At 43.3% G+C, this 18,913-nt stretch overlaps 1 protein-coding gene across 1 annotated transcript in view; it reads right to left on the minus strand.

The window, feature by feature from the left end:
* Positions 1–200: 200 nt before the first annotated feature.
* Positions 201–18,913, minus strand: part of gabbr2 (gamma-aminobutyric acid (GABA) B receptor, 2) — a 1,342,876-nt gene continuing 1,324,163 nt past the window's right edge. Inside the window, exons 18-19 of the mRNA XM_068053043.1 lie at positions 5,254–5,374; positions 201–3,156 (exon numbers count right to left, since the gene is read on the minus strand). Of these exons, the coding sequence (XP_067909144.1) occupies positions 2,991–3,156; positions 5,254–5,374 (287 nt within the window). The 3' untranslated portion in view covers positions 201–2,990. The remainder of the gene's footprint in view (positions 3,157–5,253; positions 5,375–18,913) is intronic.

The following is an 18,913-nucleotide window of genomic DNA, read 5'->3' on the forward strand; positions in this document are numbered from 1 at the left end:
ATCAGATTGTTATGTGGAGCTCATGGTGTGAAAGTAATCTCTGCACACAGCAGTCTTTGAGCAGAATTGCAATATGGGAAACAACAGGAACCCAGCATGCACCTCTCTAAGATCTGTAAGAGTCAGGTTATTCCACAGAACAGATGAATACAAGAATCTTGAGTGTTTGTATTTTATTCATAAAAACAGATTCGCAACGATTTATTAAAAATTGATTCATGCAGTATAAGGGTACAAGAAACCTTCTGTCCATTTACACTTTATCCTGGCAGTTCCAGTCTAGTTTAAAGCATTTGTGCACGGATATGATTTGGAAAATGCCATTAGGGGCACAGCCTTCTCCATAAATTTACCCTTTTTTGCTGCTGTATAAAAGAACAGAAACATTAAATAACTATATTACTTTGTGGGTCTTTGATAGTAGCAGGAAATAAAAATGTTTCCTTATGGGAAAGAACTACTGTATCATTAAGACAGAAATGTACTGCATGGTTTAAACCTAATAAACTGCACACAGTCAGTATTCACAGACAGTCACAGATACACACGCTCACCTCCAAGTCCAATACTTTTTTTTGTTTTTTCCTGCTATGTTAGAATAATATTTCTACAGAGAACTTGTGTATACATTATATACAGTAGTCAGTCCTCCTTCCATATGATGAACTGTCTTCAAAAATAAACCTGGTTAGAAGTTGAGTTAAGGAGGCAGGGAAATACATTAACAGCCAGTGTTACCATTCAGAATACCAGAAAACAGCATTTCTTCACAATGTTAATTAAAAGCTTATTGTTACTGGTTTATCTGTGCACTGAGCATGCTCCTTTTACGTAATTGAACATGAGATTGTGCAACCTTGACAGAAATACAAATCTCAATCGGGAGAGTGCATACCTAAGCTTCAATGGGGCCTTTTGGACACAATCATAATCTAAGTTATCGAATATAATTGTCGACTGCCGTGATAGCAGTAAAGTACCGATCTTCCATTTAGACGTTTCTTCATGCCAGTCAAGATGAGTTCCTGGTGCATGTTGTCTACGAGCGAGGGCTCAAACCTAGACTTTTCAGCTGTCTTAATGACCAACTAGGCACTATCCTCCTCAAATGGGGCATAAGCAGAATCTTGTTATGATCCAATTTGACTCCAAGATGATGCATGGGAATGGGAGATGGCACAGAGTCAGTTCTCTGGGACAGAGTTGGAAAAGCAATACTTGAGCCAGGTAGTTCCACAGTCCTCTAAAATGCTGCAAATGCTTTATCCGTGAATATGGCTCACGAAGGGAACCTAAAGGTATATTTGCCACAGGCATTGGGATTCTTCACACTTGGTTCTAGATAATCCTGCAAATTAATGCCCTAAGAGGAAGGATAGTCCAAGCTGGATATATAACAGGAAGCTAACCAGTGCTCTGGGTTGGTAAGTGACACATTCTTAGCGAGTAAAAAAAACAGCAGTACTGTTCCACATACTTGGAGGTTCCTAAACCTTTGCTATTGCTCGCTCACCTGCTCTTAAATTCTGTGGGTGTAGGTAAACAGGGTGTGCCCCAATGGGGACAGAATGTGCACTGCACATCAGACAAACAGATGCTAGTTATGAAAATCTGCATGATTTGAACTGAAGATTGTCAAGCATGATGGCAGGTTTCTGTACCTGTCAGACACCTAGCTGATGATAAAAAAAAATGGTCACAAGTTACGCTGTAGCTCAACTTGCACTCAGTATATTTTTCTTATTATACCTTGGACTTTAGCTTCAAAACAGATTTTTTTTTCCATCTTTTTGTACTGCCTAAATGTTTACTTTGTGATAATCTCTCCTTGTACACTGACATTATTCGTTGCTGAAGTCAGCTGGGGGAAATAATGAAAACAATTTGTTTATATGTGACAGCCCTTCACACGGTCATGTGTAGTATTTTAACCAAGGATATAATAAATATGTACACAGAGTGAGATAGCTAAGCAAAGATACAGACAGGCATATGGGAAGACAGAGATGGAGAGAGTGACATACATCCACATCAAAATGGTTTATATCTTGCTTTCAGTACTTGAACCAAGAAAACTCAACACCTGTTATCTGTTTTGTTCTCCTTTGTTCAACCAGGAACCAACTGCATCCACATGTCTACTGGTACCACTCAGGTTCTAAGTTGGTAAGCACACACCAGTTTCAGTCTGTAGTACAACAAATGTACACTGAAACCAGAAATTATTGACTTGTGAGCAAGCGATTAAAATGTTTTATCAGAACAAAGGTTTAGGACACGAGCAAGCCACAATATTTTTAACTGGCAAACCTCACTCTTTATCAACCTGGTAATAAAACCACTTCTACAGCAATCTATATATTGTCCACTTACCATGTTCAAAAGACCCCTGTGACTTATCAGAATGTGTCTCCTAAATCAGTTGTACATTTCTACACTAGGAACACATTCCTACATTGGACATATTAATTGCAAAGCTTCGTTCCCCATATCAAAATTTGCCTAGGGGTCTAGTACAGGATATTTCTTTTGTGTGTTCATGTGCAGAAATAGTGACAGTATTGGCTTTTATGCTACAATTTAAATTTATATTTATATGCTGGATTTTGTTTGAAGTGTGAACCATTATTATGTATCAAATTTTGCATAGCAACTCAATTTCTCCCTTCATGATTGTGACATTAAAAAACCATTGTGCAGTTTTGATAAAACCTCAGTCCCTGCTTCCTTAAGAAAACCTGTCACTCTTTCTGGGAAGGAAACGTACATCCAGTTTATGCAGAAACAAAAACTTCACAGATAAGGCTACAGGTCAGATTCAGTACATCTCTCCAAGACCACACAAACTGGCTCAGGAACTCAGTAGTGTCTGTTTCAAATGCCTATTCCTCTGTGGTAAGGAGAGCGTGCGTCGTGTACGTAGCAGAGAACTAGGTGGAGTACACAGTCCAAACACTGAGTACTCCAGTTCAGGCTACAAAACCTCTTCTTTACAGGCCGGAAACCATGACTCGAAATGATGGCTGCACATGTCTGTGCCGAGGGCTGGCACTAGGACTAACACACGGACTGGCACAACTAGCATCAACTCCACCTATTGATGGCAGGTAGGCATGATGAAGAATGGGAAGCTGCAAAGACAGTCTGCGCTGTATACTGAAAAAGAGAATAAAAAGTTACTAATCATCACTTATGGGACATTTGCTAAAGTGTAGTAAGTGTGAACTCATCACTAGCTATAAGCTAAATTCTGTTTAAATAATTCCTTTGACACATCGGCGTTGAGACTTGCTGGCTTGATTCTCTCAATACTCTATCAAAGGCAACATAATGCTGTAAAGCAACAAGGGAGCTAAAATCTCCATTTATGTGTATATTTCCACTATTGTAGGGAAGGTATCCTTGTCTCCTCTTCATTGAATCTATTTTAATTTCGCACTTGCTCTATTTGCTTCCCCTTTATCGCTTCTTTAAATTGTTAGCCATTCTACCAGTGGAGATTCTTGGTCACCTTCCACACTCAGGTAGAAGAGGAAAAGGAAATGTAGAAGCAGAAAAAGAGAGACAGAGAGGAAATCTGCAATACAAAGACAGCAGAGAGAGATGTCTCTAACTTACTGTGTGCATCATCATAAGTGATCAATGAGTTATATATTAAATTTGGTATGAGGGCATATGTTTCACTGAAGATGCATAAGTACTTGTAGTTCCTGGAGATGGCACCTTGATGGTGTCATTCCTCTGCGTTCCCACCTGCATCACACAGAATAGCTGCTACTTTCTAGTGAAAGTATGTTACCCTCTGATTGTGCACCAGATTCCCACAAATCACTTAAAATGTACTCTGAATGTTTTTCATCTGTCAGTGTTTTCTCAATAACTGAAATTTTTAGTGGGGAATTCGACTTTCACCTATTATGGGTGTTGGAGTGGCTAAGTCCTTTATTGTGTCGACCGCAGCTACCACTTAAGGTTTGGGCCTCATTTGAACACTGCCAGTTGTGAGAGGATGGGAAATTGGCCAGCTCCTGACACCATCCTGACTTGGAATTATATTGCCTTTCTTCACTGTCGCTGGGTCAAATTCCTGGAACTCCCTTCCTAACAGCACTGTGGGTGTACCTACCGCATATGGATTGCAACGGTTCAAGAAGGCAGCTCACCACCACCTTCTCAAGGGTAATTAGGGATGAGCAATAAATGCTAGCCTGGTCAGCAATGCCCACATTCCAGGAACGAAAAAAGCTCCTGTGCTGAACCAGCTCACAGGTTGCGTCTGTGGGGGGAGCCAATCAGGAGCAGATTGTGCATGGACTAGCAGCAGGGCACAGTACTTCTCTGGAGCCAGGAGGAGCACTCTCACTTTTGTTGGCCACAAACTGGGTATAGCCTAACAAGGAGCATCTTGCTTTGGTAAGTGGATCAGTGGGATATAGAAGCTACCAGTAATAATAATCAGGAAATGTGTCAAGCACATGCTTTAAAAATCTTTACCCGAACTCTCTTCCCATTCACTACACTGTCTGGTGTAGTGTTACCATATATTGCAGTATTTTGCAGCAGCAGAAACCTCCCACCAAGGCAACACTCATCAAGGAAAACACACCAGGACCCAGCAGATGAAAGTCTCCAGAGCAGAGTTATCAAAAGTATCTACTTAATCTTCAACGTGACACTGGTGCAGCATATGAACCAGAGTATTACTGGAGAATCTCAACATGAGGACAAGCACATTCCTGTCATTCATTGCCACAGTGGCAGAAGAAAAAACTGGCCTGTAAAAATATCTCAAGGTCATCAGTGTGCAGATCATCTAGTGGATGGTGTTGAAATGGAACAGATCTTTAATGTTGAAATGACTGATGCCCATTATCCAAGCTGATATCTCTGCGAGTGAATGTGAGGCTTCGATCTGTTTCCTAGTTGGGAGAGTTGCATTACAATATTGAATAGCAAGATCATCTTTGTCTAGCTATTCAAGTTCCTGTCAAGGTGCAAAGATGTAGAAGATGGCTTCACCAGTGATTTGCCAGTAATTAGATAGTTGCACTGCTGTTCATCGTTCTGAGCTAAGTGTCACAGCATTAAACTATATTTGCAGCTGAGGAAAACTTGAAAAACTTATAATTGTAAGTCAAATTACTGGAAAATTAACAGCAAATGTCTTTAGGGAGACAGTGTCTTGATTTTACACTAATAAAAATGGTAAACTTTGATTCTGAATTTTGGTGATATACTTGTTACATTACGTACTGTTCTGGAGAGTTGATATCTTCTATGACATCTTTGTTTGTTCTGGAAGGCTCCAGTGTGGTGCCCCAAGGCACCTGTGACCGCGAATCATGCTGGTTTTTCATTAGAGGCTTGTCACTATCTATAAAGAAATGTGATAATGTGAATTTTGCACTCTGCAGGACTCCATCCCCACATGATTACTGAATACAAATCAGAAAAAAATAAAGATAATTCTGCATCAGTGTAATGAAAGCATTGAATCATAGAATGATACAATACAGAAGCAAGCCATTCGGCTGGTATGCGTGTGCCAGATCTTTGAAAGAGCTTTACAATTAAGCCCTCGTCTATGTTCTTTCCCCATAGCCCTGCAATTTTTTTCCACTTCAAGTATTCATCCAATTTTTTTTGAAAGTTATTATTGAATCCATTTCCACCATCCTTTCAGGGAGTGCATCCTAGATCATAAAAACCCACTATGTAAACGTTTTTTCTTCGTGTTGTCTATGGTTCTTTTGCCAATTAAGTTAAATCGATGTCCTCTGGTTACCAAGCTTTTTGTCACTCAAAACAGTTTATCCTTATTTACTCTATCAGAACACTTCATGATTTTGAATACCTCTATCAAATCTCCCCTTAACCTTCTCTGCTCCAAGGAGAACACCCCAGTTTCTCCACGTAACTAAAGTCTCTGCCATAATTCTAGGAAATCTCTGCAACCTCGCTAAGGCCTTGATGTCCTTCTTAAAATGTGGTGCCCAGGATTGGCCACAATACTACAAATGGGGCCTAACCAGTACTTTATAAATGTTTAGCATAACTTTCTTCCTTTTGTGTTCTATGTTTCTATGCATAAAGCCAAGGATCCCATATGTCTTTTTACCTGCCTCTCAATTTATCCTGCTGCCTCCAAAGATTTATATACACACACTCTCAAGCAATGTTCCCTCCAATTTCTCTTCTCTGTGTGTGGCCGATTTGTTGCACTGTGCAGTCCCTTTAAGATTGCCTTGCATGCGCACATCTTAAAGGGAACACCGCTTGTATGCGACCTGTTTGTCCCCGCAGAGCACATTCCCGTTTGCTGCGTGGCTGCACAACTTAGGGGGAACATTGCTCACAAGTCTCCTCGTTCCTGCACCTCTTTTAAAATTGTACCATTTAGCTTATATTCTCTCTCCTCATTCATCCTACCAAAACAAATCACTTCACACTTCTCTGGATTGAATTTCATCTGCCATGTGTCTGCCAATTTCACGAGAGTGTCTTTGTCCTCCTGAAGTCTGTTATGATCTTCTTTACTGTTTCCTACATTTCTGAGTTCTGTGTCAACTGCAAACTTTGAAATTATAGCCTGTATATCCAAGTCTAGGCCATTAATATATATCAAAAAAAGCAGTGCTCCCAACACTGACTGCTGGGTAAAGGCCTGCCACCTGAGCTGAACCCGACGGGACCCGACAACATGTATTGGGTTCGGGTTGGGTCGGGTCGCTCTTCCGGGTCCGGGTCGGACACACACAGTACTACCTTTTGCTCTGCTGGGAGGAAAAGGGAAGTTGAGTAAGTAAGCGTCAAAATTTGAAAAGCATGTCTGGGAGTCCGGGACATCAAGGAGGGAAACGTGCATCCGGACTCTGAGTCTGCGCAGTGGGTGAGTGAGCGTCTCTATGACATCATTGCGCTCGTGCTGCAGCTTCCTTCCATTCCATCCATCCGAAAGTGGTAAGTACAGTGAGTGCACTATGGATTTAAAACGAATGCTGTCAACTGGAGAAAGTGAACATTCCGGTGGTCGGGTCGGGCATGGGAAAAAATGGAAGGACTCAGGTCGGGCTTGGGTCCGATGTGGTTCTGTTGGGTTCGGGTTGGGTTTTTTTTTTCAGACCTGAGCAGGCCTTTACTGCTGAGGACACCACCGCACACTTCTCTCCACTCTGATAAACAACTGTTCACTACTACTCTCTAATTTCTATCCCTTAGCCTATTTTTGCATCCACACAGCCACTGCCCCTTTAATCCCAGGGCCTTTAATTTTGCTAACAAATGCCTTTTGAAAGTCCACATACATAACATCAACCGCACTGTCTTCATCAACCCTCTCTGTTACTTCATCAAAGAACTGAATCAAGTTAGTCAAGCATGATTTGCATTTAACAAATTCATGCTGGCTTTCATTTAGTAACACATTTTTTCCTAAGTGTCAATTAATGTTTTCACGGATTATTGTCTCGAACAGTTTCCCCGTCATCGACATTAGGCTGACTGGCATGTGGCTGCCGGGTTTCTTCCTCTCCCCTTTTTTAAAACTGGTGTGCAACAATTGAAATTCTCCAGTCTTCTGGCACCACTCCCATCACATATAGCAAGGGGTAAAAAGTCTCATGCACTGCTCCTTGGTGTGCACAGGGAAAGCACTTTGCAAAATTGCACATTCCCAGTACACTAATTTCCTGTGCATTAACTCTAATGGAAAGCATGGGTATGAGTGTGCAATTTTACGAAACGTGCTCCCAAAATGCACCAAAGAGGGGTCCAACAGAATTCTAAATCCTAAAGTGGTTCCCCACTTTCTTGTGATTACATTTAACAGCATATTTACAGCAGCTTTCATTGGTTACTTATTGCACACTGCTATCTTGAATTTTTCATTTCAGTTAAATAACATTGATGATTCAGTTAGTTAAAGAAGTGAGTAGCTGAGCCATACAGATCACAAAGTTTCCAAGTTTCTAACTTTAGTCAGTTTTAAGTTAGCTGACCTCAGTTGGAGTTCTAATAATGGGAAATATAATTGACCTTAGCACCCTTTAGTTATGTGATGGGGGGCCGGGGAGTTGAGGGTAGTGGACTGGTTAAAGTTCCCTCTCACACCTGATTGTTTTGCTGTGATGCCACCCACAGTTCAGTAATAATACTTGCATTTATACAAGGGTAGAAACTGGACAATGTACCAGTTTGGTGGGTGTAGAACAGGCGCATTGAGGGCCAATTTTGGAGACCAACGCCCCATGTCAAAAGGACACCTGAAAGACATCTAATTTGATATTGGGTTGGTCATCTTTAAGGCATCTCTCCTGGATGCCTGAACCTGGTGTTGGACCCCATACATATGTAAAACTAAATATCAACTAGCCTTTGGATTTCTTATTTACTACAAATAACACATAATTCCTTAAAGGGACATAGATATACCTTAGGAGCAAAATCATTTTCCTTTCCATTTTAATCCTTCAACTCATGAGTAACATCACAGAGGTCCACTAGTATAAAATGAGGTTAAAAGTAGTATGCACCCTCAGAAAGAATGAAAATACATAAAACTACAGTTAGAAAAGTAAAAATAGGGCTCCTTTACAGTGAGAGCTGTATTAGGGATTCCATGGCATTTCCACGAAAGAACAATAGCTAAGAAGTTCATTGCATGTGGACAATGGTACAGCTTTTGTGATGAAGTTGAAATGGGGTCAGAATCATAGCACGAGCTTGTATAAATGGCTGTAATTACAAACTGTTTGGTACAGCCTGAGACAGTGGACAGAGAAGGGGAGGGAATCAGTGGCAAGTGTATGCAGACTGCAGTGGGGATCAAAGACAATTTGGTCTTCTCAAAGTTCAGTTGAAGGAAATTACAGTTCATCCAGGACTGGACGTTAGACAAACTGACAACATAGAGTCATGTCATTGTCTTGATCCAATGGCATGATAAGCATAAATAATGTCAATCATATGCTAAAGTATTTCTCATGATCACTTCAGTAGTGCAAAACTAGTTATTCCTTAGGATAAATACATTATTACTGTGATATCCTTATCTTTGTTTATTACTCATACATTAATTCTGTAATAAAATTTATGATTCTGAATAATAAAGCAGTACACACTGTATCAGCCAGATGTTTATGTAAAAGCTGTTCAGTGTTGTGTGAATGTACTATGGCATCACCAGTGCACAGGATAGACCAGCAACAACCAGACTGCTCAGGGAACTAATTTAGAGCCGTAAACAAGAAAATGAGCTCAGTTCTCAGATGATATCTTAAACCACATTTAATAATAGGTTGTCAGATAACTGCTGAATGTTTTTAGGATGAGTTCATTCCAGCAGGGCGAAGAATGAAATGCTTATATACTGGCATTAAATTAATGAATATGAATAGAAATAAATAGTTATGAAACTCCTAAATAATTTACATTAAGCAGGAGTGAAGCATTGTACTCATAGCAAACATATTAGTAATAATACTAATGGATTTGAAGATCATAGTCAGAAAAATAAATGCTGGGAATTTCCAAATTTTCAGTTTATCAAGGTTTCCACTGATCTTTTGTCAAAGTTATGACAGCCAATTGGGAGACTGCCTTCCGAGTAACTTCCTAGCAAAATTGTTCAGTCGGGCGGCGCAGTGGTTAGCACCGCAGCCTCACAGCTCCAGCGACCCGGGTTCAATTCTGGGTACTGTCTGTGTGGAGTTTGCAAGTTCTCCCTGTGTCTCCGTGGGTTTTCTCCGGGTGCTCCGGTTTCCTCCCACAGCCAAAAGACTTGCAGGCTGGTAGGTAAATTGGCCATTATAAATTGCCCCTAGTATAGGTAGGTGGTAGGGAAATATAGGGACAGGTGGGGATGTGGTAGGAATATGGGATTAGTGTAGGATTAGTATAAATGGGTGGTTGATGGTCGGCACAGACTCGGTGGGCCGAAGGGCCTGTTTCAGTGCTGTATCTCTAAATAAAAAAATTTTAAAAAATAGATAACGAGACTGTAATGATGAAAGTTTCTAAGAACCCTTGTGCTTTCTTAACTGCCTCTTTTTATGCAGAACAATCTATGACCAAAGTAATTAAACATCCAATACCACAGAGGTAGCAAGGTCTACTTCACAATGTAGAAATACTGATAGTAACACAGAGATGGGAATGGAGTGGGGTGAGGGGAGCAACAGTGGGTGATGAATGTGTAACATTGCAGGATGGGTAGGAATGGCTGATTTCAACGGAGATGCTTGATTATCATTTTACTTCTGGGTTTCAGGTCTCCACTGCATATGAGCAGTTGTGACTCAAGATGCAAATTGCCCTCAACTATTTAAAGGCCCAGTTCAGAGATGAAATGGAGGAGGAAGTGTGGACATTGGAAGACAGTGGATTGCAATGAAGACATTGAGATGGCTGGAAGGAGAGCACAGGTTCATCGAGTCATCCGTGGGTCTTCTGCTGGGTGCAGTAAGGGCCAGGAGGGAATTGCTGTTTCCCTGCAATGCAAAGAAGAAACCTACTGCCACCAAAAAGAAGGAATGGCTGGAGGTGCCATAAGGAGATGATCAACAGGAGCATTACCATTAGGTCATGGGTCCAGTGTTGCAAATATTTCAATGACCCGACCAGTTAATGAAAGGTGAGCAAAGTTAGAGGTGCACATCCATCATGTAGTGCACACCCTCTCACTCTGTCTTAGCAATTGTACTTCATTCACAACACTTCTCAAACCCAATTTCAATTCAATTTCAATAGTACTCATTGTTCTGTTTATATGCACATCCTCTCATACTTAATAAAAACAGAAAGTGCTGAAAATACTCAGCAAGTCAGGCAGCATCTGTGAAGAGAGAAGCAGAGTTAACGTTTCAGGTCTGTGACCTTTCATCAGAACTCTCATCCTTATCTGCTCCTTCCTGCCTCCATCACTGCCAATCACCCCAATCCTCATGTAATCTGAAACCACCTCATTCAGTTCCCACAATTCTAAGCACATATCCTCAAGTGGCATTGTCAACACGCCCCACAAATGTAGGCCAGTGCTACTCATGATGCAAGTCTGATTGTCACCCTCAACAAATCTATTGCATCCATTTGATGTGCATATGCCTCAGAGCCACTCAGAGGCCTGTTATGCCACCCTTGTAGGAGAGAGCACAGAATGCCTAGGAGAAAGAGAGGGCAAGGACTGGAGGCTGGCCTACCACTGCCCCCTCCCCTCCCCAATCATTCCACTTTACACAGCAGAGGAGGTGGCTCTGGAAGTAAGTGGCATTGCTGCCTCCCTCAGCATCAGAGATGGGGAGATTGGTTGTGCATTGGAGCAGGATGGAAGAATTAATCTCTCAGACCCACATCTCCTGCCAGACAAAGGCATCTTGAGTTGATTTAAGCACTTCATCAAATATGATCTCTTTAATCATGTGCATTTCAACACTTGTAAAGACCCATGACTGAATCAGATCTATCTCCTCTCCTCCAGGCCATCACAGGAAGAACAGGAGCTCCTGCTCAGAAAGGATAAAGACTCCCCAGGAGGAGTTCATTTCTGCTGAGGATGCACTGTCACATGATACATGTATGGCAGGCACCAGAGCAGATATGAGCACATCAGTAGACAGAGGGATATCACCAGGTGATTGGTACAGTACAAGCAAACACGAGTAGAGAGTTGTAATAGGGACAGCTGTAGAGAATTTGTGTTGGAGGGCACAATCCTCTTCAAGCTCTGCTCAGCTGAACAGAGGTGGGGGTGGGGGGCGAAGGAGGACATCAATGAAAAGGAAAATGTCAGATGCTCAGCAGCAACTGTGTGAGGTATTGGCAGACCTGTACGGCACACTCTCCACAATGGCATTGAAGATGGAGGGGTCTAGTTCAAACATTTGTGGAATGATGTTGCAGGGCTTTTCATCCATACAATCTATCATTGCTTTTATTTTAGTGTTTAATTCACTGCTACTTCTCTTCCATGAATGCCTACCTTGAAAAAGTTCTGTTCTTCTCTCCGATAGGATTTCCATTTATCCCTTTTGCCTTCTTCACCTTCATTGCTTTCCATTTCCTTCCTGGTGTTGGACAAGGTGTCTATCAAAACTCATTTTCACAGCCACATCTCCTTCCTCAGCGACTGTCTCTGGCTCCAACTTATTCCACGTGGATTCCATCTGAAGTTCCAACCTTCATGTTTCTAATCAACCCAGGATTACAGGTATCTCTGAGACATAGAATGTTCCTCAGACTGCTGCTCTCGCTACATCCTGAAATCCACACTCAGTGCCATGCACCACATGTACACACTTTACCTCTTTCACCAGCAGCACTGACTCACCTTATCTGAAAGCTGTCCTAATCTGCAGTTTCATTTTATCCTTCGTCTTATCTGATGAGTTAACAAAAAACTTTTTCTCTTTCAGGTGTTAAGAAACGCAAGTTCCAACAACTCCAACAACAAGGGCTCCCTTCTTGTGGCTGGTCTTTCCACAACTACTGGCTGGACTACCTTTCTGTGATGTTCTTGTGATCTCTCTTCTCTCCTCTCTCTCTCCAGCGAACTACCTTCTAAGGTAAAAATCTCTCACATTAGCTTCTGTTAGGAGATGCATGGCCCCCTCCCCGTTGTGACCACAAGGCCCAGGATGTGGCTACCTCACACCTTCTTTATTTCAGAAGAACCCAATCAATTGAGGGATGTCTCTTGATGGTTTCAGGATGGGTGTAATTGACACTTTCTAGCCTGGAATGTATCCTTTTGTCCTTTACAGACAGTGAGACAGTTTGAATATACAGGCCAAGTCAGCCGACCTCCAGCAACCATTTTGCAGCACATTGTCCACTTTTTAAAGAAAAGGTCAATGTTTTATAACTCTTCATTTTGGTTCTGTATTTTCATGGCTGCATTTTTCGTGAGTGTAACAAGAGGCATAAGGCAGGAACATACCATTATCCTCAATGTTCTCAGTGAATCCAGCTGCCACAGGCCCCATCGTAGCTGATCCCATGATACGGAGAACCATCTCCTCCATAGGGCTCAGGAGACACAGACGTTCTTGTCCCCCACCAGCTCTGCTTTGCTCCCTTCTATTGTGCCACCTTGTACTGCAAAAGAGAGGGCAGAATGCCAGTGGTTGTGCAGCATTGTGTTCCGACGTTGTGTCTGCCATAGCTGAACAGCTGGAGGTAGTGGAGCCAGTGAGCGGTGGGTGTGAGACTGACAACATTGGTAGGTGTGTGAGGGGGAGATGAAGTCTCTGGTTGTTAGGTTTCAGTCCTAAGTGCCAGGAAGTACTGCTGGGTGAGTGATAGGGGAGTGCTGTATTGAGCAGTGTTAGAGATTGGTGTTGTGTGTGGAGATGCCATGTGAAGATGCATTCACTGACCTTGACCATCATCGTGACGTCATTAGATGTCTTGTGACACTGCTGCTAGGTCCTTTGGGCTGAATCTGGGGGTTGACCTCCCTAGCCATCTGCTCCTACTCCCTTCTGAGCTTTGTCCTTGAGGGTATCCTGGCCCCACCCCCCGTGGGACCATGGAGTCCCTTCTTCTGTCCACCTCCACCACTAATGTCTCCAGCACCACACCCATCACTCTGGATCCCTGTGTCTGCCCTGGTGGACACTTTAAAATAATTTATATTGCAGCTATCCTTTTGTGCAGCTTCCCTTTAAGGTACAGCCTGCTTTAAGACAACGGGCTCGCTATACCACGTGATTGGCAAACAACAACACCGGACCCCCCTGCTGTGCACAAAGGCTGCAGGAAGCTTGGAGAAGCAGACATCAGCGATAGAGCCACTCCAGCCAACACTACAATTATGCAGAAGAGGTGGGTACATGAAAATTGCACGGTCCCCATCTCAATCTGCATGGGCACGGGCAGGTCGCAAATCGTGATCCCCGCACACAAAAACCAGGGCAACCCAATTTTAGCCCTATATGTTCTTGCAAGTGTATAATAATCTCAATGAAAATTGAATTAAAATAATAAAAAAAACTTAATGTTATCATCACAAGGTAATTTTGTCAGTGTGCCTGAGATTTTATGATAGGTGCTAGTAGTGTGCAAGGTTTCCTGGTGTTAGCGCAGTCTCAGAAATTTTAAGCCTTGTTAATAGTTGAATAACCTATTGAGAGTGCAGAAATTACATGTGAGCTGATGTTACTGCCACAGATGTTACCGATGGAATAAATTCTGAACAAGAACATAAGACAGAGGAGGGGTAGATCATACGGCCCCTCAAGTCTGCTCCACCATTCAATATGATCATGGCTGATCTTCTGCCTCAATTCCACTTTCCCACCCGCTCCCCATATCCCTTGATTCCCTGAGACCAAAGACCTATCTCCGTCTTGAATATACTCAACAGTGGAGCATCCACAACCCTCTGGAGTAGAGAATTCCAAAGATTCATAACACTGAGATTGTGCCCCCGTGTTCCTGATTCCTCAAGCAGGGGAAACAATCTCTCAGTGTCTAACCTGTTAAGCCCCCTCAGAATCTTCTACATTTTAATGAGATAACCTCTCATTCTTCTAAACTGCAGAGAGTATAGGCTCAATTTACCTCTCTTCCCAAGAACTAATCTAGTGAACCTTCCTTGTACCACCTCCAAGACAAGTATATCCTCCCCTAGATATGGAGACCAAACTGTACACAGTAGAATTAGAATTAGAATTAGAATTAGAACATTACAGGCCCTTCGGCCCTCGATGTTGCGCCGACCTGTGAAACCATCTGACCTACACTATTCCATTTTCATCCATATGTCTATCCAATGACCACTTAAATGCCCTTAATGTTGGCGAGTCTACTACTGTTGCAAGCAGGGCGTTCCACGCCCCTACTACTCTCTTGAGTAAAGAAACTACCTCTGACATCTGTCCTATATCTATCACCCCTCAACTTAAAGCTGTGTTTGCCATCACAATCCGAGGAAAAAGACTCTCACTATCCACCCTATCTAACCCTCTGATTATCTTATTCTTTTCTTTTGGGCCTCCTTATCTCGAGAGACAATGGATACGCGCCTGGAGGTGGTCAGTGGTTTGTGAAGCAGCGCCTGGAGTGGCTATAAAGGCCAATTCTGGAGTAACAGGCTCTTCCACAGGTGCTGCAGAGAAATTTGTTTGTTGGGGCTGTTGGACAGTTGGCTCTCCCCTTGCGCCTCTGTCTTTTTTCCTGCCAACTACTAAGTCTCTTCGACTCGCCACAATTTAGCCCTGTCTTTATGGCTGCCCGCCAGCTCTGGCGAATGCTGGCAACTGACTCCCACGACTTGTGATCAATGTCACACGATTTCATGTTGCGTTTGCAGACGTCTTTATAACGGAGACATGGACGGCCTATGTCTCTATTAAGTCACCTCTCCTCCTCCTTCTCTCCAATGAAAACAACCTCAAGTCCCTCAGCCTTTCCTCGTAAGACCTTCCCTCCATACCAGGCAACATCCTAGTAAATCTCCTCTGCACCCTTTCCATAGCTTCCACAGTACTCTAGGGGCTGGATTTTGTTTCCAATTTGCTGTCGGGTTCTGTGGCGGGGAGGTCAGTGGGGGAGGGGGGGTGACATTGGCTGCCATTGAACCTGATGTCAGGATTGTCAGGCCCGATCTTCCTGGTGGCGTTGGACTCTCCACCGCTCTGCAATGGGACCCGAGTTAGCATATGTAAATTACATCTTTGCATGAATTAAAATGCAAACGCAGCGATCTTATCTTCAGTTCCCGATCTTCAGCGCGACGTGTGGCACTTACGTGCCTTCACTTCTGTGTTATACTGTTTGCAGCACTGGCGGCCTTTTAAAAATGGAGCCTGCACCTGCTCCTTCAAGAGGAACACGGGGGCACAGTCTCAGTGTTATGAATCTTTGGAATTCTCTACTCCAGAGGGTTGTGGATGCTCCACTGTTGAGTATATTCAAGACGGAGATAAGTTTTTGGTCTCAGGGAATCAAGGGATATGGGGAACGGGTGGGAAAGTGGAATTGAGGAAGGGGTGAACTCTGCACTCTGATGGGTATGGGGGAGGAAGGGGTGAACTCTGCACTCTGATAGGCATGGGGGAGGAAGGGGTGAACTCTGCACTCTGATGGGTATCAGAGAGGAAGGGGTGAACTCTGCACTCTGATGGGTATGGGGGAGGAAGGGGTGAACTCTGCACTCTGATGGGCATGGGGGAGGAAGGGGTGAACTCTGCACTCTGATGGGCATGGGGGAGGAAGGGGTGAACTCTGCACTCTGATGGGCATGGGGGAGGAAGGGGTGAACTCTGCACTCTGTTGGGCATGGGGGAGGAAGGGGTGAACTCTGCACTCTGATGGGTATGGGGGAGGAAGGGGTGAACTCTGCACTCTGATGGGTATCAGAGAGGAAGGGGTGAACTCTGCACTGATGGGCATGGGGGAGGAAGGGGTGAACTCTGCACTCTGATGGGTATGGGGGAGGAAGGGGTGAACTCTGCACTCTGATGGGTATCAGAGAGGAAGGGGTGAACTCTGCACTGATGGGCATGGGGGAGGAAGGGGTGAACTCTGCACTCTGATGGGCATGGGGGAGGAAGGGGTGAACTCTGCACTCTGATGGGCATGGGGGAGGAAGGGGTGAACTCTGCACTCTGATGGGCATGGGGGAGGAAGGGGTGAACTCTGCACTCTGATGAGTATGGGGGAGGAAGGGGTGAACTCTGCACTCTGATGGGCATGGGGAAGGAAGGGGTGAGCTCTGCACTCTGATGGGTATGGGGGAGGAAGGGGTGAACTCTGCACTCTGATGGGTATGGGGGAGGAAGGGGTGAACTCTGTGTTATAATGTTTGCAGGGCTGGCGGCCTTTTAAAAATGGAGCCGGCACCTGCTCCTTCAACAGGTGATGCCGTGAACAGCATTGCCGAGGCCGCCACTGCCACGTGATTCGGGGCGGGTGGGGGTTACAGGGGGCAGCCACCATCAATATGTAAAGTGGCCGCCCGCTACATAATCACGGTGGCACAGGTCCCCTGGGGGATGGCCGCCATGTTCCGGCGGCAGGACTGCAAAATCCAGCCCCAGGTCTCACCAAAACCCTGTACAATTGTAGCAATACTTCGACATTCTTGTTCTCCAATCCCCTTACAATAAAGGCCAACATGCTATTTAAGATTCAGAATAGACTATGGTTTATTATTAAATATTTTTCTCCAATTCTGCAAATAATTATACCAAAGCTGAGGACTGTTATCATTCGTAATGCCATGATGCCTTTCTCCTCATCATGCATTGTGGAATGGAAATATAAAGGCACTACTGATGATAAAAGCCCATAATGTTGCAAGCTAGATTTCCTTACATGGTTCTGGATCTCTAATGGAGGATTTGGTTTATGGATTAACTACTAAAATTCCTTGTGGAGTCTCCCATTAGCCACTTAATGCATATCCTAAGTGTATCCTTGTAGCATAACCATTAATCCCAACCTATAAAACAGTGCTAAGCAAATTTACATAGAAGCACATGGAAGGTATTCTTCCTATTTGGCCCAATCAGTCGTTTACGCTTCATGTAAACAATAGTCCTAATCAAATTTAATCATAATGTTCTTATACCTCTTCAACCAGTTTTCTTCATTCACTCTATCCATCTTAATCGTGAATGTTAACAGAGTTTCTGCCTCAATCACTAACCTTGGTAGTGAATTCCACAGCTTCACAATTCCCCGTGTAAAGAAATTTCTCTTGCTCTCTGTTCAAAATCTCTTACATTGAACTTTGTATCAATGGCCCTGATTTCACACCCATCAACTCCTGGAAATGGTCTGTTTCTATCTTATTTGCCGCATCCTTTCGTAATTTTAAACACTTCTATCATATCACAATTAGATACAACAGTAGTAAATAATACTTTCATCCAATTATTCAGTCCGAGCCAAAAATAAGCATGTCCTTTAGTTACTTCTTCCATGAGCAGAGTTCGATACTGACAATTTCTAAATGCAGTTAAAAATCAGTAATGGAGAGAATAAGGGCAGACAGATGAGAAAATGATAAAGACCATGGAAAACTTGCTAATTTTCTCCTCTCATCGAGACAACTTACTGTGCCTCCTAAGGCACTGAGAGGCTTAACTGGCAGCCCTGAAAGGAACTGCTGAAGATCTTTTCCAAAAGGTACATTTATGACTTGTGAGGCCTCTAGGAGCTGCAGAAATTGTCGGTCTTCAGGTATCTGCTACCAACCGCACCCCCCAGCAGCAACCATACCTGCTAGCTAGGTGTATGCTACAACCAGCTGTTTACCTGCCACAGGAAACCAGCAGGTTGTTGAGGAGTGCCTATTTGGTGCCTGGAGCTGCCAGAAAAATATTCATAAGGCCCAAACTTTCAATCGATTCAAATCTCCCGATTGCCGCATTGGGCAGGTGCTGCAGGCACACTGCTAATACCTGCCCCTTTAGCACGCAAGTAGAAAATCCTTATACCAGCAATCCATTCCTTATGTTGTTATCAATTCTAAATTTGCCCTTTAGTGGGTTCACTTCTGCCCCTTGCCCTATTTTCATGATAAAAACAGGATGTACCCTGTTTACTATCATATACTTGGAAATATATACCTGCAATAAAGTCCTAAACTCCCATTATTTCCATCCTCTTCGAACTCCACCATATCCATGTGCACCAGTGTATTGATTTCAAAATTCTCCTCCTTATTTGTGAATCTCTCATGTTATCTTAATGATCACCTCCTGACTTGTGTTCCAGCATCTTTCCTCTGCTCCTGGAACACAAAACTTTCTTTGCTCTATTACTGACAGTCACTCATTCAGTCACTAGCTTGCCATAAAAACTTTTTTTTATTTATACATGGGATGTGGGCATCACTGGCTATGCCAGCATTTATTGCCCATCCCTAATTGCCCTTGAGAAGGTGGTGGTGAGCTGCCTTCTTGAACCA

This window comes from Heterodontus francisci, chromosome 2 (assembly GCF_036365525.1).
Source record: "Heterodontus francisci isolate sHetFra1 chromosome 2, sHetFra1.hap1, whole genome shotgun sequence".
NCBI lineage: Eukaryota > Metazoa > Chordata > Chondrichthyes > Heterodontiformes > Heterodontidae > Heterodontus > Heterodontus francisci.